The sequence below is a fragment of the Lampetra planeri genome, chromosome 4 (assembly GCF_965212315.1).
Source record: "Lampetra planeri chromosome 4, kcLamPlan1.2.h2, whole genome shotgun sequence".
Taxonomy (NCBI): domain Eukaryota; kingdom Metazoa; phylum Chordata; class Hyperoartia; order Petromyzontiformes; family Petromyzontidae; genus Lampetra; species Lampetra planeri.
In genome coordinates, this window is record NC_136110.1 from 30,453,689 (window position 1) to 30,477,605 (window position 23,917).

General features: G+C 44.4%; 2 protein-coding genes and 1 long non-coding RNA gene across 7 annotated transcripts; 1 reads left to right on the plus strand and 2 right to left on the minus strand.

Moving 5' to 3' along the window:
• Positions 1 to 6: 6 nt before the first annotated feature.
• On the minus strand, positions 7 to 4,744 carry LOC144717984 (uncharacterized; the record flags this gene model as incomplete). The annotated part of the gene is made up of 2 exons (XR_013585165.1): positions 7 to 107; positions 4,586 to 4,744. It is a non-coding gene; the product is annotated as an uncharacterized LOC144717984 (long non-coding RNA).
• A 1,806-nt stretch (positions 4,745 to 6,550) lies between these two features.
• LOC144717916 (uncharacterized) lies at positions 6,551 to 12,475 on the plus strand. Of its 5 annotated transcripts, none has more exons than XM_078593723.1 (4): positions 6,551 to 6,831; positions 7,441 to 7,485; positions 10,365 to 11,077; positions 11,670 to 12,475. In XM_078593723.1, exons 3-4 carry the CDS (start codon positions 10,403 to 10,405, stop codon positions 11,883 to 11,885), a joined length of 891 nt encoding a protein of 296 aa, XP_078449849.1. In that variant the 5' UTR covers positions 6,551 to 6,831; positions 7,441 to 7,485; positions 10,365 to 10,402; the 3' UTR covers positions 11,886 to 12,475. The 5 variants fall into 5 exon arrangements, with proteins under 5 accessions (XP_078449849.1, XP_078449847.1, XP_078449850.1 ...); XM_078593721.1 differs by having other exon boundaries at positions 10,385 to 11,077; XM_078593724.1 differs by lacking the exon at positions 7,441 to 7,485.
• VPS28 (VPS28 subunit of ESCRT-I) lies at positions 12,008 to 21,008 on the minus strand. Its single transcript, XM_078593725.1, has 10 exons — positions 20,819 to 21,008; positions 18,099 to 18,181; positions 16,351 to 16,379; positions 16,205 to 16,242; positions 15,984 to 16,073; positions 15,655 to 15,760; positions 15,384 to 15,485; positions 14,551 to 14,604; positions 14,249 to 14,340; positions 12,008 to 13,501 (listed from the first exon to the last, which is right to left on the minus strand). The coding sequence occupies exons 2-10, from the start codon at positions 18,127 to 18,129 to the stop codon at positions 13,381 to 13,383; spliced, it is 663 nt and encodes a 220-aa protein (XP_078449851.1). The 5' UTR covers positions 18,130 to 18,181; positions 20,819 to 21,008; the 3' UTR covers positions 12,008 to 13,380.
• Between the last annotated feature and the right edge of the window lie 2,909 nt (positions 21,009 to 23,917).

The window sequence follows — 23,917 nt, forward strand, 5'->3', positions numbered from 1 at the left end:
AAATTATCAGTTCACTTGTCTGCAAAGACCTCGTGCTGAGCCTGGCAATACTCGCCACGTCCCTTCACAAACTCCATAAATGTGCGACCAAGAACACCGCAGAATTGCTGCAAGAAAAAAGGAAAAACGAAGCATGAAGACAACGATTTCATACCAATTAATTTGACAGAAATATAAAGCACTAGTATGTAACAGCAAGTCACATTAAATACATTTTTACAAGATTTCTCAAACCCCCCCAAAAAAGAAAGCAATTATGCACAAGTGTCATTTGAAAGTTTACGAGCACTTTCTATATAAAACAATGTTGGTAAGGAACAGTGATGGACATGTAGACTATCACATGATTATGTTCTCAAGACACAGCATATCTGATGTTGGCACTGTGTCTTCATAGTTATGTTCCAGATAGTAATTAATCGTTTCAAGTCTATACTTATACTCAAAATATAGTCTTAAACCATGTGTGCGAATCATTTTTAAATTATATATCGCAATTGTTTCACGCAAACCCTGCAACGACTTCAGATTCTACATTCATGATAATGGACACAAATATAAAATTGTGATCATTATTCAAATCGTGGAGGGAGAATCCTAACGTGTCAAGATGTGAATACACGGCAGCCATTGAAGTGTGACTTATTAGAACAGAGACGGAGGGTACTGTGCTTTGTTTAGCACAGGAAATAAGGGGTGCCAATCTGTTTGTAGCACAGGAGGACAATGGCTACCATATTCTTAGGTTTTTTCGGTAAAGTCACGTAGGTAAAAAATTAAAATTAAAATTAATAAAAGTAAAATACAAATAAAAATCACGACGTTTCGGAGGCAACACAAGCTTCCATCTTCAGGTGGAACCGTCACAGCCCGACAGCTGTATCAAGTAAATGAGAGATTACAAGAGGTACCACTCCGTATATATAATGGTTGAGGGGGGGGCCCTTCCCCCCCTAAGAATATGAATCCTTGCAGTCACGAAAGCTTCAAATCTAGAATGGGTGCCATGCTTAGGAGATAAGGGCTTCAAATACTGTGTATAGCCCAGGTGACAGGTACTGTTGCGATGTGTGTATCCAGGATGCTGCATGGGGCCCGGTTGACCGGTGGTGCTGGTGCTATTTGCGATTTCCTCTGAAAGAGGTGATGTGTATAATCCAAGAAATAAGTGTTGCAATGCTCTGTTGTGTCCAAGTAGACAAAGTGTCATACTGGTAGCCCCACCAGATAGGTGTCGTTCGGTGTGTGTAGCCCAGGATACGGAGATGACGTGTCACGTAGCCAGGAGACAAAAGTGCACTGCGGTGTAGTCCAGGAAATAGAGGGTACAAAACTGTGTATCTGAGGAGACAGGTGCTGTGCCAAGCAGTTTGCGCGACACGTGGTGCCATGCTGTATGACCGAGGATTAAAAGTAGTCTTGTGTCATACAGCCGATGGGACAATGATGCCATACTACCTGTGTGTAGTCCAAATTTTAAAAAATGGTGCCTTTCTGTATTATCCGAGAGATATGTGGTGCCATGTCTGGTTGAGAAGGCAAGTGGTATGGTTTGGAGCCAATAATACAAGTGATACTATGTGTGTGTCCTGCGTGCTGTGTGTGTGCACATGTGTATGCAAACCCCATTTGGCCATGTGGAATGCATAGGCCAGATCATCTCAATAACAACAGTAGAAGGCTGCTCAACTTTTGTGTAGCCTATGGGCTTGTAATCACCAACACACTGTTCCAGAATCAGCATATCCACACATCATGGATGCACACCAGGTCCAGGAAAGAATATCTGCTGAACTATACAATGATGTAATGGAGAATGTAGGCCCATGTCCTTGACACCAGGACCATCCGTGGAGCTGATCTGCCCAATGACCACCGGCTTATCATCTGTAAGATGCACCTGCCATCCTTCCACTGCGGTGGTGGGTGTCCACCGAGGACCGCATTCAAACCCACAATAGCCTGGTCTCAGCTTGCAGATGGAAGGTTGCATGTGCAAACTTCATGATCGTTGCAGCTGGGGTTGGCATCGCCCCCCCCCCTTCACTTGATGCCAAGGGGAAATGGGTAGGTTCAGGTGTGTGACTCATCCAGCTACTATGGCTGCATTGGGTACACAGTCCAGACCTCCCGAGACAGCCTGGCTGATGGAGGTGTTCTGGCTAGCTGAAACAAAGCGGAAGACCGACTCCCACTGTCACAACATCCCAGAATTAGGTTTACCACAGTTTACTTGGAGGCTCCTAAAGCCGTGCAAGAGCTGCAAGCATGAGTGCTGGTCGTGGGTTTTTGAGAAGATGGACTCTGCCTCAGAACAATGTGGTTTTAGTCTGGGTCGGTCATGCATGGACACCATATTCCCTGTCCGTTTGCTACAGCAGAGGTGTAGGGGATTTCAACAGGACCTACAGCTCTGCTTCATAGACCTGGTCAAGGCCTATGACAATCAACAGGCCAGGGCTCTGGGCTATTATTCGTGCTTTTGGGGTCCCTAATCCTCTGCTCACAATCATTAAGGACCTGCATGATGTTGGGCAGGACCAGGTAAAAATGCGTCGCAGGGAGTCAGAGCCATTTCCTGTTCACCTTGCAGTGCAACAGGTATGTCCTCTGGCCCCTACACTATTGCACATATTATTTAAATACGTAGTTCATAACGCTCTCATGGCTGTACAGAAGGAATTTCCATCTGGTATAGATACAATGGGAGGCTGATCAATCCCCGGTTGCAGTGAAGGGATGTCATTATTGGTCAACCATGTTATGTATGATGATCTGTTAATTGCTGCTCACTCTGAGAAGGATTTAGATACTCTGCTGCAAAACCTGCATCGTGCTCATAAGAAATTAGGCCTAACCATCAGCCCCACAAAAACAAAGCACCTGCTTGGATATTTTATGCCAAACACTCCGATCCCTCGACTCCCCTGGGCAGAGTGCTTATGACCGGCTCCTGTTTGGCAGCGGAGGTCTCACTCCGAGACCGGAATTGTTTTTCATCAGCTGTCTAACGCTGTATGAAAACTACCTGGCCTATCTCTCCATAGGAAGCTCCGGGTTTTCTCGGCCACAGTATCGCCTTCCCTTTTCTATACTTGCGAAAACATGGACTCACTTTGAAGGAACATCTGTGCCGGTGTGAAGATTTCAGGCTGGCCTGCCTAACATCCATCCTGGGTTTAACCAGACTGAATTAAGTGAGCTTACAGATCCTTAAAAGATCTGGACACAGTCCCATCAGTGATCTCCTCCAGCAGGCAAGGTTGCGTTGGCTGGGTCGTGTAGCCCGCATACCCAGCCAATGCATGCCCAAGAAGCTTCTGCTTGGCCGGATAGACGGGGCTAAACGTGCGTGGCATGGGCAAGATAAGAGATGGCCTGATTGGACTTGCAGGTAACTGGTACCACCGGTGTCAAGCTCTGCCCCTATGGGGAGGAAGTTCGGGGAGGAAGTTCGTGGAGGACGCTGCAAGGCAGCTGGGAGGCAACCGCCCTCCAGCAACGATAAGCAGAAGGGCGATGCTCAAACCAAGCGAGTGCATTGCGCATAAAACTCAGTAAGTTGGCACAGTGGGGGCACTGGTGGTGCCACTCTGCTGGTCACGTCAATCAACCAATGGCACGTGGGTATGTCCCGTGACCTCTTGTCGGCGAGCCTTCGACACTTCGCGTGACCTCAATGTGCACCTAGCCTGGTACACGCACCGTAGTGGCGATCGGCGGCTCTTATATCCCAAGTGGTGTGTGCGTATCCTTTGTGCTGTGTGTGTGTATATCCCGGTTGTTGTGTGAATCACTCGTGCTGCGTATGCATCCCCAGGTTTATAATGCCTGCTACTGCGGTGTTGTGTGTGTGTGCGGTGGATCCCTGGAGAGGCGGACGCAGCAGTAAAGGAACCCGCCGTCTCTGCGGCAACAGCAGCTCCACCACTCCCTACCACCGGGCACCTCTGTGCGGAAAGAGCTTTACAGCTCATCGGATTCCTTCAGGGTTAAAAGACTCCGATCTTACGGACGCGTTCGCCCATTGGGGAGAGCGGCTCCAATTTCCCACAACGCTTTAGCTACCCGGCGCATTTTAGGCGCGTCTCATTGGCTCGCGCGCCGCCCCCCTCCCCAACCACGTGACCGACCAGGACCAATGGGCGAACGCGTTCACACCAAACCGGCACCTTATCCGCTCTAGGAAATACAAAGCGGTTCCACCCCCCCCCCCTTCATCTCTTTAAACAAAAAAACAACAACGAACTGCGCGCGGATTCCCTCGCGATGTATTTACCAAACACACGCGCGCGACAACAACGACGGCAACAACAACAACAATAAATAACCCCCGGCTGTCACAACGAACGAGAATCGACCGCCGTCTCCCCCCCACCCCGTCCGGCCTGATTTCACCCCAAGCAAGCAAAGCCGCACATTTGTGTTTGTTTGTTTGTTCCTTAAAAAAAAAAAACTCGGGGCGTGTGTTGTGAGAAGAGGTAAAAAATATTTTTTTTACGACGAAAACAAAAATAACTCGCACGGTAACGAGAGGCGCTTGCGTGCGTGCGTGTTTTTGTGCGGCCGCGAATCTTTTACTCACCGCAATGTGCCTATTCATTGAAGTGAATGGGTTAAGAACCACGGGGAAATCTCTAAGGGATGAAATAATAACAATAACAACAATAACAACAGGAGGAGAGGGAAGAGAAGCGCGCGCCGGACCGCGAGCGAAGCAGCGAGAACTCGCTACCCAGTAGCGTCACCTAGCGGCGTCGTGACGTCACCCAGATACGTGATGACGTCGCCTAGAGGTGTGGGTGGACGTCGCGCAACGCCGTGGTGACGTCACCGAGCGACGCGGTGACGCAAAGAAAACGGGGGGGGGGGAGGGGGTAACGGTGGGACGATCCCCACGCCGCGTGCCTTTAACCCTCACGCTGCGTGACGTCATCGCGTCGCGTTGCGTTTAACCGCGCGCCGTGACGTCACCGCGCAGCGTGAGGTTTCAACGCTTTAACGTGACGACAACGCGCCGCGTGAGGTTTCACCGCTTCGACGTGACGTCACGGCGTTGCCCGGCGTTTCATCACGCCCTTAACATCACCGCGCGACGTGACGTTTGTTGCGCGGTTGTCAGGGTCGCGACCCCCCCCCCACCGCCGCTCGTGACGTCACCCAGCTCCTCCCCACGCCACTGGGCGATTGACGTCAACGAGCGGCTGACGCTAAAACCGCCCTTGGTGATGGTGGTGGGGGGGGGTTATTGCCATGGTCACGCGAACCCCCCCCCCCAACACGCTCTAGCTTGTGACGTAATCTGTCTAGTCTGGTGGGAGGAGGGGGGAGGGGCAGGGAAGCCCACCCCCCCCCCCTCTGTCACCAATATTATCCATAATATTGGTCGCGGGTTCGATCGCGTAAATATAAATGTGTCGTTAAATCGCCACCACCCGACACAGCCGGTCAGGAAGGTTTTTCACGTAAACGAAACGTCTCCAATTTCGTAACTACTTCAGTAAACTCGCACGTGTGTTGGAGAGTGGACCCACTACAACATTTACAATTCTAGTCCGACGTTTCGCTGGTGATTACAACACCCAGCTTCATCGGGCGATCAGCCAGAATTGTGAAGACGTCTTCTTGTTTTGGGTCCCGTAATAACTTAAGATTGTATTCTTGGTTCTTTCGGTAAAGTCACGTAGAAGGGAAATAATAAAATAATACAAATTACTAAAAAAAATCTTGCTGTGGATTTCACACCTGATGATGATTGCTTGTGTTGCAGTCGAAACGTCGTGAGAATTTCACCTACGTGACTTTACCGAAAAAACCTAAGAATATGAATCCTTGCAGTCACGAAAGCTTCAAATCTAGTACGCATACCTGTCAACCCACACGGTTTACCCCGTATTCTTGTACAGGGAAATTGAGTTTTCAGCTCCATGGGACGTTGTAGGATGACATTTAAGATTTATAAGGGCACGGGGTGACCAATAAGGTGTCAATTGGTTTGTAATAAGGGAGGACACTAACAAGGGGTTGACGCAGCCAACCTAATCGGAGGTGTGCCGTGTCAGCGCCTTCGTAGGTGCCCGCTAACAGCACTTGCCCCCAACGGTCGACCAAAGGCTATACGGGGGATCTTTGCCTTTGGGATCGATTCCCTCTCACGGCCAACATCGGTGGAGATTATATGAACCGGTCCTGGGACTCCCCTAGGTCGACTCGGCCTCAAATGAGTACCCGGAGCGGTCGGGCGTGATGCTGGCTACCCACCCCCTCGTGTACCGTTCCGGCCTTCATAGGTGCTCGCTAACAGCACTTGCCCCAACAGTCTGTCACAGGCTATACGGGGGATCTTTGCCTTTGTTGGGGTGGGGGTAGTGCGGGTGGCGGTGGTGGTGGTGGGGGGCTGTGAAGTTTCATGCTCGGTGCGCAGAGCACGCGCTGTGCAAATTTGACGAGAAGGGTTTAGTGGCCACGTTGTGTGCTGTGTGCTTAGCGTGTCTGTGGGGGGTGGGTGGGTGGGTGGGGGGTTTAATTGCCTCCGTCATGCAATCTCACACCTTTGCCTTGCCTGCCAACAACAGCCCTTTGCAGGTTTCAAACTGGGATGGATAAGCGTGCGGGGTGATGGAGTGACGATATGTGAACGCGAAGCCCTCTCATCGTGGCGAGCAGATCTCGACGTTGGCATTTTATCTCCACGTGCCGTACGCACGAATCGAAGAAGAAGAAGAAAAAGAGGATTTGGAGGCGTGGACCTTGTTGCCAAGCTGTCATTGCTGTTGGAATTACACGCGTACAACTGATGAGTCAAGATTACAACAACAAACAACGTAAAAGGTAACCCGTAGTCTAATTACGCATAGATCGTACAACATGCAATGAAGTTGAACTCTTAATTGAGTTATTTTTAGAAAGGGTACTTGGTAAATAATTGAGTTGCAAAGTAGACTGTACTTACAAATGCTGTTTGGAATATCTAAAACGTGAACAACATGCACGCTATTTCTTAGTCCACATCCGGAACATTGTGTACAAATAATAATCATTTACAACACTTTGTCAATTAATAATTGTATTAATTCCTCCCCATGCACTCCATCATTCATGGGTTTGTTGCTTGCCCATACTTATTGGCTAGTGCACAAAACACGACACACACCATGCTGTGTGCAAATTTGACAGGGAGGTTTTAGTGGCAACGTGATAGATACACACACGCGCACTCTGGGGGTGTGTTTCGTGTGTCCGCGGACGTGTGGTGGTGGTTGGTGTCACTGCGTCTGTGCCACGCATCTGACTCGCACGTTGCCCTCACTTGATCCGCGCAGTTTATTTTTTTGTTTGGAACTAAAGCTCAAAGTTGCGGCGGCTAATGGGATGATAATTTGTGCCGAGTGGCCTTTGTCCGGTGCTGAAGAAGGGATTGTTCTGTCACACGTGCGTCAGATTGTCTCCATGACCACTGGGAGGTTAAGAAGCTCAACTCGAGAGGTAAACGTCTGAACAATATATGTATAGCTCGTTCGTAAATCAATAACATTTAACGGGGGGGGGTTCTTCATTTCTAATTGTATATGTTGCATTATTTTGTTGAAAAAAATATGAACAACTTCTGTACGAAAGATCTAAACATTAAAAACGTTAACAAGAGCCGAGACAATGGCTCAGCAGGTAGTGAGCGGCTAGCAAACGGAAAGTTGCGAGGTCAAAACTGTGCCCATCATCCTTCGCGGTCGATAAAATATCTACCACTCTGCGGAGATGTCAAGGTTAAGTGTCATGTGGATAGACTTACCATAGGAACGTGGGAATGTAAACCGTTGAGCACCGATGCTCATATGAGCAACACATCACTTTAACTTGTTTAACAAATTACATTCAACTTGGTTTGAAGTTAAAGTAATTGTAGGTATGCTTAACCATTGCCATAATACGTTGAATGTGGGAATGCGTGGCGGCACAGCAGTTTGCGCACTCTTCTATGACTTTGATTCCTGGTCATGGATAAGTGGCAAGTCGTATCTGAATCCGTCTTGACCTCCCCCCACCGCGCCCCCTCCATTCACCAACCCACACCGAACCAGCGTGGTGAAATATGGTCAAACAGCTCCCAATGACCGACACGGTGTGGGGGGAGGCCTTCATGCAACAGTGGATTGACAAAGAGCTGTCTGTACATGCGCATTAATTGTACAGTCATCCTAAATTGATAACGGCTGCTCCCTGCTGGTATTGTTTTGTGTTTCGGTCCATACAACTTGTACTTGGGGCAACATATGGGACCGAAGTGCTTGCCGATGTAGTGATTTGACTGTGGGGTGGGGGGGGGGCTCTGTGTCCCCTGTAGAGAGTATTATTAAGGCCGAGTTCTATGTTGTCCACAGCCCTTAGCTGGGATGATTTGTCCAGCCTAAATATTGTATGAGGCTACACGAGACTCATGTAAAAGACCGGTTCACAGGCCCTGCACACCGCTGTTAGGAACTGCATTGGCCGGTCAACGTCAGCCAGGACAGGCGTGATAAGGCACAATTTTCACCGTCTGCATTAAACGTTGTACGCAGAGAAAGGTCGCGATGATGTTATGTAGTACAAAAATACTATTGAGTACTTGAATAAAAGCATGTCAGCAAATATGCCTTGAAAGTCAAATTGAAAAAACATAAGCACCATTCGGTTTGTTGGCAGATTAGCTGTGAAATTCTTAAAATCACTGTCGAGATTCTCAATGTAAATTGGGCATGTCTGCACTTGTAATCGAGATCGCTTAATAAATGCTGTTAGCCTTTGCTATGGTAAATGTTTCCTTTACAGCGTGTTGATTTCACAATTGTATGTACAAAGCGCACTGCTCTACAATGGCCACTCTATTCATCCCTCTACAGTGTGTATTGTGTACCCCAGACTCGGCTTGCACTTAAGTTGCCAGGACATCTAAAAACACATACTCAGTCTTTTCAGATTTTTTTTCATACATACGTTGGACAAATGCCAGGATAATGTGCCTTCCATGGCCACGAATCACCTTGAGGTAGCAAAGTACATTGATGTTTTAAATATTGTATTTTACAAAGCCTGTTTTACCATACCACTTGCAAGCGAAAAAATGTGTTAATGTATGAGCCTGGAACTGCCACGGTAAGTACACAATGTAAAGAATTCTGATCACATTCAAGTTCATGTATTAACTCTTTCACGCCAATCTGTCGAATGTATATTGCATGAAGATGGGCTTTGACGTAAGAATTTTCTGAGTTACCTATACCGTGATAGGTTTAATATAATATTAAGAATAAAATCATGGACATCATCCAGTCAATCCACTTCTGGATGAACGCCTCCCCAAGCCACTGCCATCTCCTGTGATCCTACGAAATAACTTTCTACTCGGCACCTAATCCACGAAATCCCTTTGGACGCGTTCCATTCGTTGGCTGTCAACTTTGTCACTAAGCGCACTTTACTTAATAACAGTTAGAATTGTCTTCCACCTGCGTATGTTCTCTTAATCCATGTTCCTCACTCTTGTCTTTAAACGTAATTGTACAGTGCCGGATATGAATTCAATCCTTGCCGAAAGACCTGATTTTCGCATGTTGAATGTGACAAATTCAGCTTCTTATGATCTGTATTTGCCTGTATTGTTTATGTTGATCCAAAATATTTTTTTTTCAGAACACTAATTTATCCGTCAGGTGTATCCACAACATTTACAGTTTTTGAGTACGCCGCTTCGCTGGTATCATCGGGCAATTCGCCAGAATGGAGAAGCTCTCACTTAAATAGAGCAGTTGTAAATGTTGTGGATTCACTCTTCAACACACCGGTGGGCTAAAGCAGTGAACTATTTGTCTTTTGTCAACGTGACACTTTTTTACTGATTGGCCGTGTCGGGTGGTGGAGGGTTACGACACATTTATAAATAACGCGATCTAACACAAAAACGTTTATGAAATGTAATACATGTCAATCCACTACTGGAAATGAGCCTCCCCATGACATGGTTTATACAGATTATTATTTGATCATATTTCACCACACTGCTCAGTGCGGATTTGTGAAAGAGATCAGAGGTGAGAGAATTGAATCGCAGTGTAATAACTTATGCTTGCACTGCCCTCTGCTCAACAACAACTAGCTCCGCAGCCATACAAATGGTTAATGCATAGATTGGCCAATGCACATGTCGCAAAGAAAAACGAGCGCAATAACTGCAGACCCATTAGTCGGTTAGTCAAGCCTCAGAAATGTTCCTTCACACATCAGAGAGTCAACTCAAGCGACGCTGCACCACGGCTTAACGCATTGTGAAAACCTAATGGAGCCAAAACGTGCATTTCATTGCAAATTTTCCATCGCACTTTACGCAGATTCATTGTCCGTGTGCCAGCGCGTCTCGAGGAAGGCAATGGACGGGACTACGGAAAGAACGGCCGCTCACAGACCGGTGAAGTCGGCACTCAAACAGGGCACTCCGAGACACGCGCTGCTGCCTCCTCGCCGAGTCGGCTTCAACCTCGCGCGCACGCAGATCTTCTACGTGCCCCGGGACCAGCCGGTCACTCCGCTCGCTCGTCCGCTGCAAGAATATATCCGTCAGGTGTATCCGTCCTATGCCCTGCCTAGCTCCACGCTCCGAGCGTGGGGAGAGCGCATCGGCCCTCTCTCCGCGAGCGCATCATTGAGCGCGATCAGACCGTCGACCACGCAGTGGGCCCCGCTCTCCAGCAGCGGAACGTTTCGACCGGCGAGCAGCACCTTTGCGTCCCTTCAGCGCGGCAGAGAAAGAATGAGAGGCGACAATAAGAGGATGAACTACGACGACATGGCCATCATTGCGCGAGGCTACAAGCCGATGCTGAGCAGGTCGTGTGAAAATGTGTCCTCGAGCCGCAGTGATGGAGACAATGAGGTGAAGTCGGTTTTAAGTGAGGACTTGGTCAAGAAGGAACTGTTGCTAGGTTCATCTCTGTGGGATTTGAGGTCAGCACCTTTCCGCAGGTCCATCTCCACAGGAGTGAGCTCCTTTCCAGGCTTCTCTCGCGGGCTTAACCAACACTCAAGGATCACATCCTCTGGACAGGTACATCTATTTTACAATGTTATTTCTTACATAAAGGGGTTCTCAATTTTCAATTCGGTCGTAAAAGCTTCCGGATAAAATGAGACATGGCTCAGTTGTTTGATGGTTTCGATTTAAAGCTTTCGTGACTGCAGGGATTCATCTTCTTGGTTCTTTCGGTAAAGTCACGTAGAAGGGAAATAATAAAACATAATAAATTACAATTCTCACGTTTCGGCCACAACGCAAGCAGCCGTCCTCAGGTGAAGAACAGAGCTGTCGGAAAGACGCTGAGGAAGGCTGCTTGCGTTGTGGCCGAAACGTCGTGAGAATTGTATTTTATTGTTTAATTTTTATTATTTTATTATTTCCCTTCTACGTGACTTTACCGAAAGAACCAAGATGTTTGATGGTTGTTCCGCTTGTTGCTTAGCATGTCCCAACATGCCGCTCCATCTGCCGGGAACTTCTTCTGTAACTAAATTGATTCCGCACAAGTACATAAACATGCGCAGGAATGTATTTTTGTTAAACCATACATGTGGCTAAAAACTCCCATCAATTGTGAGAATGTCAAAATGTGCTTAATTTTAACAGGATTATATTTTTTTAGCTGGCCCTCCATTCCGACGCGAGTTCTACATTCCTGGATTCTCAATTTTCGGTGGCTGATCTTCTCACCCGGCGAGATTTGACCTTTGCTGCCTTCGTTGATCGGACCTCGGCGACAGGAAGACCAGGCCTGCGATCAGAACTTGTGAACACACAGTGCCAAGTGGGACATCTAACACCGAGAAGGCACCAGCTGTCATTTAACACGTGGACATAATACGTACCTTCCTATAGATCACATAGGTTTGTTGGCAATTAATTAAGAACACTTAATTGTTTTATGTACTTTGTTTCATCATTTTGTGTGCATCTGAAGAGTGAATAATCCTGTGAGAAACATGAATGTAAATCATTTTATTGAATTTTTAGTCATTATTGCATGCTGAATTCTATCAGTTGCTTACCTAACAAAACATGATATATGGAGAACACAACAATGTTAACATTAAGGAGTTTTTTTTATTATACAGTAGAATGGAAATCCCTATACATTACATTATAATTTAACGTACGTTTTTCAAATGTTACAAAATAATGAAAGCTTCAAAACAATATGTATTTGAAAGCAATGTTTAAACCTGTTTGCTTTAATAAAGTGTGCTAATATTTGCCATGTAGTTAAAACGCAAGGCAAGGTATAAAGATTTACAATTGTTGCAAATAGTGTAACGTTTGCTGGGAAGACCCTAATAAAAGTGGCACACGCCATGTGTAATATTCTTCATCGCCGTTACCTTCCCTTAATTAAAACCGTATACAACGCTTCGCACTTGGACATTACGAAGAACTCTGCCCACTCATCAGCACGACTCATTACAGTATTAAGGCAATCTTCCAGTTTGGTTTTCAAATGTTGCATGATAAAGTTTGGGGTAAAACAAAACCACATTTGTCATTGCCAATCCGATGAAACAGAACAATATATTGCAGGCTCGCGTTTTTTTGGCAACGGTCCTTCTACAGAACACATAAGAGGGTAGAGGAGAGGTGTGTATTGACTTTGTAGTTGGAGTCCACTTTACATCGTGCGGCCCTGAGAACACTGAGAAATGTTAAGTCGACAAACAGTTTTGAATTCATAAGTCAACACTTTGCTAATAATAGACAATGTGCTTCAAATGATTATGAAGTAAAAATACATGCACACCCTTGTTTAAATGATAATTATTAAAATGTTCATATAGAACTCCACAAATGGAAAAGGTGGAGTTTTTTTCGTTTGTGCTCAAGCCCCACTGCCAACAGACGCTCAGTTGAGTTTTTATTAAGTTAGGGAAACCAAACACAAGGCAAATGTTATGACATTCAGTAAAGTATTCAGAGAGCCAATAAACCATAATCTATACTCTCAAAAAGCCAATAAGATGCAAATTGACTTTTACCTCATCTGTATTTCTCAATGTCATTAAGGTCCACATGCAAATATATGGAATTACGTTTTTTTGATCTTTCTAACTACAATTTTGAGGTGATGCATCTTTACACCTCTTGGAAACCTGTTTAACAAGATATATACAAATAAAACAAGGAGAAAAGAACACATGTGAAAGAGCAGTGCTGTTTAGACAAGACTTGCTTTCAAAAAGTGAGAAAGTTGGCATAAAACAGCCCCATGTATGTACAGGTACATTGCAATTCTCTTCATCGTCCCAATTGGACGCGCTCACTCAGCAGCGGCCCCCGCAGGCCAAGTTGGCCATTCGACCACATGGCTAGGAGGCGTGCAGATGACGGTTGAAGGCATTGTAGGCGGACTCCAGGTCAAAGAGCATCTGTCGCACCTGTGAGTCGTCCAGCTCGTCTGACGCAGACATGGTGCCCAGTGTCTGCAGCCTGGAGAGATGGATACGGTAGAGCACACATGTAACTACATCCCATTTTTACCATCCACCTGTGTTTGTGTTAAAACAAGACGTATATTTCACGGCGCAGTGTTCTTCATTGCAAGGCCCGCAGGAAAACTGGCGGCCCATGGTGGCCTCTAGTGCGGCCCCTGACGTGAGGCCCCCGACAATAAACAACATGTGAAAACACCGCCCAACATCATCGTGCTGGAAAACCCAATGGTTTCAAACGTGCGGTGGCCCTCACACTGATGTCTTATTGAAAATTGGTGAAGAACACTGTCACAGCGTGAACTCCTACAAGCTACCCATCACCATTGGTGGTCCTGAACCACCAGTGGAAATTATACATTACTTTGTATTATTAACTCTTTAACTTTAATACAGCCAGGCCTCGCGTAGCGCTCAAGACGCTTCCCTGGAGATGTGAGCCCGAATCAAATCGGTGCTAAAAGGGGTCATTGTAACCATTGCATTAATAAACTAAACTTTGTATTTCACCAGGTAAGGCCCAAGGCGTCAGGGTAGGGATTGAATCCAAATATGTTGTATACCAGATGAGGTAGTTACGCCACTGTGGCGAGAGGGTGCTCCTGGCCACGTTATTACTTTCATATGAGCAATATATGAGGGCTTCATTGGGGTATCGGTAATAGCGCTAATAAGAATACAAAGGGTAATTGATCAACATTTAAATTATGGTGACAAACGATCACCTATCCTTACGCGTTCTTACCAGGTTCTCACTTTTTCTTTTCCCTCAAAGTCCGACGGAATCGAACTCATGCGGTTCATGGTCTCCATTAGCTCTCTCAAGTCAGGATGTATCTGTGAATATTTCAAAACACGTGGAATATCAAGCCACCCGGCCAACACATTTCATCATTCAACTGCCTGTGACCCAAACAATGAAAAGCTAATTTAAATAACCAGCATTGAATTGAAAATAAAAATTAAGGTGATTGCCAAAGTTGGCCAAACATAAAGCTTAGAGTTATAAATATATTCATGTGGACACGTGGTTCCTTCAGTACATACCTCATCCATGGCTCTTATTTCCAGGCGAAGTTTGTCCATCACTGTGATGAAGAGCTGCGGTATCAAAGATCACAATTGAAATGGTTTAATGCTGAGAATAGTGCTTAACAGCAGATTTTAGCATGTTTAAGAGCATCAATATTATTTTCGTATTCGTCCACCAAAGTCAAATGTCCTTCAAGTGGCGAGAACTTTTCAGCGCTCGGAGGTTGCGACGCTGCAAGATCTTGCACAGTGCAGGGGCATTCCTTGAGCAGGGCTGTTGCATGGTCTGCGCACTCGCCGCATTCGCAGCTCTCTCGTTTGGTGGAGTTCTGCCATTTGGCCAGGTTTGTGCATCTTGAGCATCAATAAAAGGGGACATTTGTAGCTGACTGTACAATGTATCTATTTTTTCTGTCGCTTGGAATATGATTGTTTTTTGTTGCAATTGTATACCAATTGTGCTATAAGTGTCATGTCATGGTGTAAAAAAGTTCCATTCAGAAATCTTGCAGAGCAATGTATCACCCCATACAGGAGGGGAGTCCGTAACTTTTTATGATCCAATCAGGTAACATATATTATTCACAAGGGGCGTTGGTCTCTCATACCCGGTGAGATAAATATTAATAAATATAAAAGTTTTTGGTTATTTTTTGTTATTTTCTTTGAACCTATCTACGTGACTTTACCGAAAGACCCAAAGAATATGAATTCCTGCAGTCACGAAAGCTTTAAGTCAAGAGATAAATATTTGTCATATACACTTAAGATCTGCACCGTCACAAAATAGTGATTATCAGAAGATGTGTAACATGCTTGTAACTAAGAATACTCATTGTTAAACTTACCGAAACAATGTCTGCAATACATCTGTTCAAATTTCCTTTATCATCTTTGATGGTTATCGGTCGATCTTCCTTGATTCTTTCCATTGCAAGTGGGCAATCAAGCTGTAAATACAAAATAGTATAATTTAGCTTTCTCCGTAATGTATTTTTTTGATGTAATCACAACTTGAATTTGTTCTGAAACTGACATGTTCAAAGAAGTATGGAAATGAGGTGCTCTATGAAAAGGTTTTGCTAAATTACCACAATAGCTTGTGACATCTGTACATACCCTGTACTTCCTACAGAATTCCTCAATGTTCTGAAATTCAGAGCCCTGCACTTGCTTGAAGGCAGCTTTGTACTGCACAAGTAGCCGAGAACAGGCTGCGGTGTACCTGCCAGCACACATCACAAGGTCAACTAAACCTTACAACATGCAAAAATACACAGAATATTAAAAATAAAGATACGTTTAAAACAACGCAAGTATTAAGCAGGACTCAACTGTTTCACGAATACGGCATTTGTATTTGACATATATTATTACATCATACATTTGCTTGATATATATTTATGTTATTTAGCTTATTAGTGCCATCCTTGCACCTCAAGACTCACTCATTTGGAGTCACGCAGTCCTTTATGTAGGCTTTCTCAAGAGCTTGGAGTGTTTTCACAACAGCAAAGAGCTCTGCCATGTTGTCAAACCTTATACACGAACAAAGCACAAATGGGCACAAATGAATCAGGTAATTTTGTGGTTGCCGTAACATTAAGCCGAATAAATGTAAAATAAAGGAGTGTCATTTAAACTCCAACAACAAATGCACAGTACTTACTTTTCTCGTTCGCGCGCATTTTTGTACAGCTTTACTTCCTGAAAATAAAATTTGCATAAAAAGTTCAAGGGCATAGAACGATGCATCTCTGTGAAATTAAATAATGAAGGAATGTATAAAAATATAGATAAACATTGAACACTTACCTCATACAGCTCAGGATTGTTGGCAGGGGCTGTTGAAATAATGCCGCAAAACAAAATTAAAATTAGAGTTGAAAATCCAGAAAATCACCAAGTTATCAAAATAGTATCACAAATAACACACGTCCTGAAACACACATGATACTGTGAAATCCTTACCAAAATTGTATTCAATCTCATGTGAACGTACAGATACCCTCGCAAGGGCAGGAGTGCTTTTGAGTTCTTGATCGAACAATAACTTGTCCGTTTCATAAAGATTTTACACTCAAAACAAATATAATAATGCTTTTGTCTTATTCTTCTCAAAAACAGCTTTGTAGCTCGAATAGATTAATTTAAAGTGCCCAGTGTAGACAATTGGTAAATTATGTTTCAAACAATCCAATGATAATTCGTTTATTTTTAATAAAATTAGTGCAAAGGTCAAAAGGTGACGTTTTTAGCCATCTGCAAACACACTTATATTATTATTATTTTTGTAAGTGAGACCTAAGATAAAGCATTGTGAACATAAACGTTCACAATTATTATATACAGTTAAGGTCTCAGAGTACGCGGCAGTGGTTAGGTTCCGTGTACCCCCCGTGTAAGCGCGAATTCGCGTAATTCGTGGTTCACCTATATGAGTGTAGTACATAAAATGTAAGCGTGTATATTAAATGTATAAATGTACATGTTTAACAAAGTACAGTACTGTAGAGTAAAGATTCACTAATCATCGTTAGCATCCGGGTAAGATAGAGCACGATATTTATTTCCGACTCGTTTCTTGCACGGGCGATACAATTACACGCCGTCAAATAGATCGTTCGCGTGATGGCGGGCAATGAGATGTGACTAGTTTCTCAACCCGTGCGTGTAGCGAAAGTACGAGTCACAAGTGCAAGTATGAATCGGGGTCGGTCGCGTATGAGCGGGGTCCACATACTCTTAGCCCGTGTACTCTGAGACCTTACCGTGCTCAGTAAGGTAGAAAACATGTGTAGTGATGTAAAATGGATCACTACGGCCCGTAGCACCGAGTGCAGTATAACAAGGAAATATGGAGACAGAGGTTAGCACACCGTGCAGTACCATAGTGGGTCACTGGGGGCGTGGTACCGGTTGCTCGCAAAGAGGCAAAGGAGCCCTACCGACAGAATAGGGAATAGCAGCCACTCCGTCAGCGCAGCGAGTAATTTCCGCATAATGGGTCACGAGGGCTGCTGGCAGAAGGGGGATGTGAGGACGACTCACCCCGGCTCCGGGTGAAGCGCGTGATGGGCCGGGGTGAGGGGTAGGGGGAACATGTGACCGAGGGGACACGGGTAGTGCAGCCGAGAAGCTTCTGGAGAGCTCCTGAGGGGGGCGTGGTTAAGGGCGGAGCCGGGCAGGAAGCATGTGTGAAGTTGTCGGGAACCTTCGGGAACATTCGAGAAGGGGGGCGCGGCTGAGGGTGGAGCCAGGTCGCGTCGAGAGGGATAAAAGGGGACTCCGATTGCATATCGGGGCTGTCCGTGGGTGAAGTGGAACCGAGGTGCTACGTCTTCGACATCGTGGGTCAGACAGCACGTGGCTGCTCGGACCCGATTGTAGTTATCCCGTATAGGAAAGAGATAGGAGTATTATAGTCCCATGGGTAACAAGAGTGAAAGACAGGCGTATTAGTCCCGTGTGTAACGGTGTCGTGTAAGGTGTAGAATAAACGTTGTTGCCTCCTAATAGTGTCTCTGAAATGATTTACTACACATGTTTCATTGTGCCCTTACCAGCGTTTCCAGCAGCAACCCCACGAAACATGTCGCCTGAAATTCTGCCTTAGGCAATTTTGGTGAGGGAACAGAGCTCGACCCTGAAAAGAAGCACACATGTAACAGTATGTTAGGACAACCGTGAAATATGGAGTACAATTCAAAACATGAATTAGAAGCGAGACACTGGTTAAGATCGTGTCTCTTTGGGAAGATAGCCATACAAGTAATAAAAATAAAACATAATAAAATAATTCTCACGACGTTTCGGCTACAACGCAAGCAGCCGTCTTCAGGTGAAGAATGAATTATTTTATTACTTCCCTTCTACGTGACTTTACCGAAAAAAACCAAGAAGATGAATCCCTGCAGTCACGAAAGCTTTAAATCGAAATATAGCCATACAAGTCATGGCTAGTAGCGTACATTTTTATACAATGGCTACTTCTAACTCATCTTTATCTTACTTCATTGGTAACAAAAAAATACGATTCCATTGCTAACACATGACAATACGTCAATGCAGTGCAGAGTCTACATGTTGCAATACATGTTACACAACTAGATTTAGAATGTTACAAACAAGCTCTACTATTTATAACACTGTATGATACAGTAATGATGGGTAATGATGATGATTACAAGGTTAATGACCTTTAAAAGTAAGTTTTCCAGGTCCTTAGCAATTGCTGGACCTAACCACATTCCGATGGCAGGGTTAGATGATTCTTAATACAAGTGTTGTTGACCTCCCACCAATGTGGCAATTCAATGTTTTATGGCCAATAAGTCTGTATTTAATGGTAATGAACTCGTAGTCTTACACACCTGTCAATCAAATGAGCTAAGTCCCAGCCAATGTTTGTACTTCTCCCACTACTAATGATGACAGTGCTAAAAGTGGTTGTGCGTTAGGCATATTGAGCAATGCTCGTGTAGCAACAGGAATAATTATAGTGCTTGATTAACTGGTGAAGGCCGAGGTGGGGGGGGCAGATACTGGTCATTGAGTTAAATGCAATGTATGGAAGAGGCTCTGTCATTGAGGTGACAGTACTATTAACAGTAGTGGTAATGATTGTAATACTGTATCGTAGCGTGACAAAGGGATGCTCTGCTTGTAAGGTGACAATAACTGTGATAAGTGATAATGAGACTGCATAGTTGAAGTGCTTTTAGTTCTATATTGCCTATTACTGTTAATAAAGTGATATTAAGAGTAATACGCAATACATTAATCCAAGGTAATACTCTGCTAACGTTGAGATACCACCAGTTGCAGTTGGAGGCTTGCCCCCATCACTGCCTGATGACTACCGCTTGTGTTGCGATCGAAACGTCGTGAGTTTTGGAATTTTATTGTTTATTTTAATTATTTTTATTTTATTATTTTCTATCTACGTGACTTTACCGAAAGCAGGAGAGAGCCCACTCGAACAAAGTCTCTTTGGGGAGCGAGACCTACAATTGTATGATAGGAGTTAGAATATTAAGAGTAACATGATACAGTTACATAAATGCTGAACAAATAATAGACGCACCATTCGACATTAAGCCTTGGGTTGGTCTCTGCTGACGTGACATGATTAATTATAATCATAACAAGAAGCAATAAAATTTGCTGTACGTTAACCACTGCTGAAGAGACACACTAGCTAGAATAATGTGATCATAAGAGCAATCAACGATACAAGAACCAACAATAGCATCAAGGGCAATGCCAAGATGCCATCGAGGGTATATGCTGTTTGCTTTGATAACGTCTTCGCCACATTCCATGGTTTCTTTACAAACACCTGACGTTCAATGTTGTAGCACATTAAACCCAAGGGAGGTCCTTTTGATAACTACCAAGTACTTTTAATGTACTCATCACAATGACAGTAATACGTGGAAACAACAGCAAACAGCATCGATTAACATGGTTGGCTACGTACGGTGCTAAAGAAGTTCAACACACATACATACTTTTAAAACTTTAAGCCATATGAATGTAAGTTTAACAAAACAGTAAAAAAAATACCCAATTGTTAGCACTGTAGAAAAATAATAAGTTTAATACAAATTATAATAAACTATCATCAAAAGCAATAACGCTGTACAGTCCCGAACGCCATGTTACAACTCTTCTGGCAAAGTGATGTTAATGTAGTTCTATACAAATATCAAATAATCGTGAACATATACAACTGTAAAAGGAACACCCTGGATCAATGTTAATAATGTACTGTAGTTTTAAGTGGTAACATTAATGAGATAAGAGTACCAATGTACTTGGACCGCATTAAGCCACGGTATAACTAAACACCGTAGTCAAGTTAAATCAATTTAGTTATACGATCTCAGCGGTAATGATGCTAAATAATACATACTTCTGTCGTGCTGGTTGTGAAAAGAATATACTCCAGTTACAAAACAAACAAGTTATAATACACAACAATAATACGATCAATGCGAACATTTTAAACCAACGCCAAGGGGCGTGAATACACTTTAATTTAACAAACACAGGCCCTGTAGTAGCTTGACTACACTAAGTCACGGCGAGTCTGCGCTCGTTAATGTAGTTAGACAAAACTTAACAAATAATTGCATTCAAAAACGGCGAAGGAATCCCATCGCTACCGCGCCGAGGCCCAATCTCAAAGGGCGAAGCCTGCGGCTTGCCTAGCGGCCGCCGCCGCCTCCTCTCGCCTAGCGGCGGCAGCCGCTTCTCGTCGCGATGCGGCCCCCATCACCTGCTGAAGTCGGTCGCTCTCGATCCAGCGCTGTCCCTGCCTCTCGCTTCTAAATCACCCGCTCAACAACAACAACAAATAGTGACGACGACGATGAAACAATCCGTTCGGATCGGCGACGAGCGGCTGTGAGCGGTAAACGCGGAGGTGGCAACGGCGGCGACTTCCGCGGTTGACGCGCGGGGTGGGCGGGGTGGGGGGTGGTGACGCGCGTGCGGCACTGCCCACGTGCCCGTCGATCGATGAGTCGTCGGTGAGTCGTCGATTGGCGAGTCGTCGATCGATGAGTCGTCGGTGAGTCGTCGATCGATGAGTCGTCGGTGAGTCGTCGATCGGTGATTCGTCGATCGATGAGTCGTCGGTGAGTCGTCGATCGGTGAGTCGTCGATTGATGAGTCGTCGGAGAGTCGTCGATCGGTGAGTCGTTGATTGATGAGTCGTCGGTGAGTCGTCGATCAATGAGTCGTCGATCGGTGAGTCGTTAGTGAGTCGTCAATTGGTGAGTCGTCGATCGAGGAGTCGTCGAACGATGAGCCGTCGGTGAGTCGTCGATTGGTGAGTCGTCGAACGATGAGCCGTCGGTGAGTCGTCGATTGGTGAGTCGTCGATTGGTGAGTCGTCGATCGATGAGTCGTCGATCGATGAGTCGTCAGTCGGTGAGTCGTCGGTCGATGAGAATGTACCCACACTATACCCCACCTGACGTGGGACGCGAGTGCGCGGCACTACCCACGTGTCCGTCGATCGATAAGTTGTCCATCGAGGAGTCGTCAATCGAGGAGTCGTCGATCGATAAAGTACCCACACTTTACCCCACCGTAAGTGGGACGCGAGAGCACGTGCTTCGGCACCAGCCACATGCCCATCGATCGGTGAGTCGTCAATCGATGAGGAACCACCCATACTTTACCCCACCGAACGTGACCTGCCCATCGGGAGATGGAATCTTAATCAAGTCCAGCGCGTGCTAACAATTTACACCACCATAGTAGCTAACCTTCGTTTCTAAGGTACAATGATTGGGGGGGTTTTAACCGTATGTTTATTGCTAGACATTGTGATATGTGCGACAAACCGGTAATAGTTTTTACCGTTTATGTGTTTCATGCGGTTATCCATAGGACTAGGATGTCCATAGGACAACCACTAGCTGTAGACTCTCCACAAAGTAGTTAGTATTTTATAGACCCCAGAAGTATGATGGACTGAGTTGTACCCCAATCCAGGATTTTAACTTTCAACCTTCTGATTGCAAGCTGCTCGCTCTACTACTGACTCATCTTGCCGATTATTGTCCAGGCTTAACAGTGCATTGTTAATACTTAATTTACAATTCATAGAAACCGTACAATAATTCGTTAGTCTTTTATTCGTCCATTAATTTCCAGTTCATCATTTGATGACAATTCCACATTCTGTAATTCATTTCAAGTGCCGTATTAATAATTCGTCCACACGAGTCAACCATTATTCAACAATACATAATTTACCGATATTCTTTGACTATTCATTTGTCCATTATCTTATTATCCTTCCAAAAGTGGAGAATTCATCGTGCGTATTGATATCAGGATCAAGGACCGCATCAAGGCCAAAACCATTGATGCAACCACCACCGACACCACGCCTCGCCAACGCTTTCTCCCCTCTGTCAGAATAGGTATGTTGAACAAAGAGTATGTTGAACTTCTTTCGCACCGTACATAGCCAACCGTGCAAATCAGATATGTGGGTGCAGCTGCTGCACCGTAGAGACACGCGATCTCCAAGATCTGCTCTGACAGTCTCCCACCATCTATCTGCTCTCAGATCTTGCCTTTGGTCGCCAGAATCGTGGAGACCACTCCCAATTTACCAATTGGGGCGCAATCAATTGGTTATCATCGGTACACAATAATCAACACATTTGGTACACGTATTCGGTTCAATCGTGCACAATTCACCATAAGGCCACCTTTCTTCAAACCACCTCGTCCACAATTAACCGTCATCGGTGAATGATTTTTCGGCAAGTGCCAACGCACCTGGTCATGCATTTGCACCACTGACATATTTTTTGATACGAATGAGAGGTTTACTGCCTACTTTTTTAACTACAGGCATGAGAAAGACGCACTGAAGTCAAGATATCAAGGCAAGACGAAATAGTACAGCAAAATAATTTCACTGAGTGGAATTCATAACACAAGTTGTGCATTCTTATATTTTACCAATGGTCTCATTCCAAGAAGTGCCGTTATTCTAAATATTACTGTAGTATACAAACTCCACTCATTAATTGTATCATTATATTCTGGTTACTACTTTTGCACGGTTATATTGTTTGGGCAAAAGTGGCACCATAATGTTTGTTTCACAAATGCCTACCCAATATTTCTACAGAACCATTTAAAATCAATGCGATCTTTACTATGCTTTAATGCCTGCTAATGTTTAGCTAATATATGCCTTTTATTATAGGTTCATCATTTTATGTAATATAGTAGTGCACTTAAATTATAACTCAGAGTTTAAGGCAGAATGCATTTAACTGTGATTTTTTTTTCTAGGCACAAAACAACGACAACATAATGCTCTATTTTTACAAAAAGCAAGTTTTGCATATATCCAGCTGATTGTGTTATAAAGTGTTAAAAGTTAGGTTATGGTTTTCATGAATGCCGTTACCATGTTTTAAAATGAATATCTATAAATACTACCATATAGCTTCTACAGAGCTCGTTACATTTATGTATTGCTTTCAGTTTTTGTAGACAGTATTGCAAATCCTTCACGTTACAGTTCACCGAACAATATTGGGATGGATTCCTTAAAATTATAATAACGTTTAAAAAATATATATGCTGTTTACAGAAAAGCATTTCAAATCACAAAATGCATCACACTACATTAATATATATTTTTGGCAGAGCAGTAGTGTATATTCATTCAAATAATAATCACAATAAGAATAATCAGGACCACTTATTTCAAAAGTTTTAAAATATGTTCAATGTTAACGAGGCAACAAACTATAATATGAGTAAATATTCTTTGGTTCTTTCGGTTAAGTCACGTCTAAAGATAAAATAATAAATTAAAATAATAGGACGTTTCGAT

Excerpts from the sequence above, each read along its gene's own strand:
- LOC144717916 (XM_078593719.1), top strand. The coding sequence starts at position 7,372 with ATGATAATTTGTGCCGAGTGGCCTTTGTCCGGTGCTGAAGAAGGGATT. Across the intron at positions 7,486-10,384 it reads TAAGAAGCTCAACTCGAGAG|CGCGTCTCGAGGAAGGCAAT; the intron begins GTAAACGTCTGA and ends TCCGTGTGCCAG. Across the intron at positions 11,078-11,669 it reads GGATCACATCCTCTGGACAG|CTGGCCCTCCATTCCGACGC; the intron begins GTACATCTATTT and ends ATATTTTTTTAG.
- VPS28 (XM_078593725.1), bottom strand. The coding sequence starts at position 18,129 with ATGTTTCGTGGGGTTGCTGCTGGAAACGCTG. Across the intron at positions 16,380-18,098 it reads GGTTGCTGCTGGAAACGCTG|CCCCTGCCAACAATCCTGAG; the intron begins GTAAGGGCACAA and ends TTATTTCAACAG. Across the intron at positions 14,605-15,383 it reads GTATTGCAGACATTGTTTCG|CTCTTCATCACAGTGATGGA; the intron begins GTAAGTTTAACA and ends TTGATACCGCAG.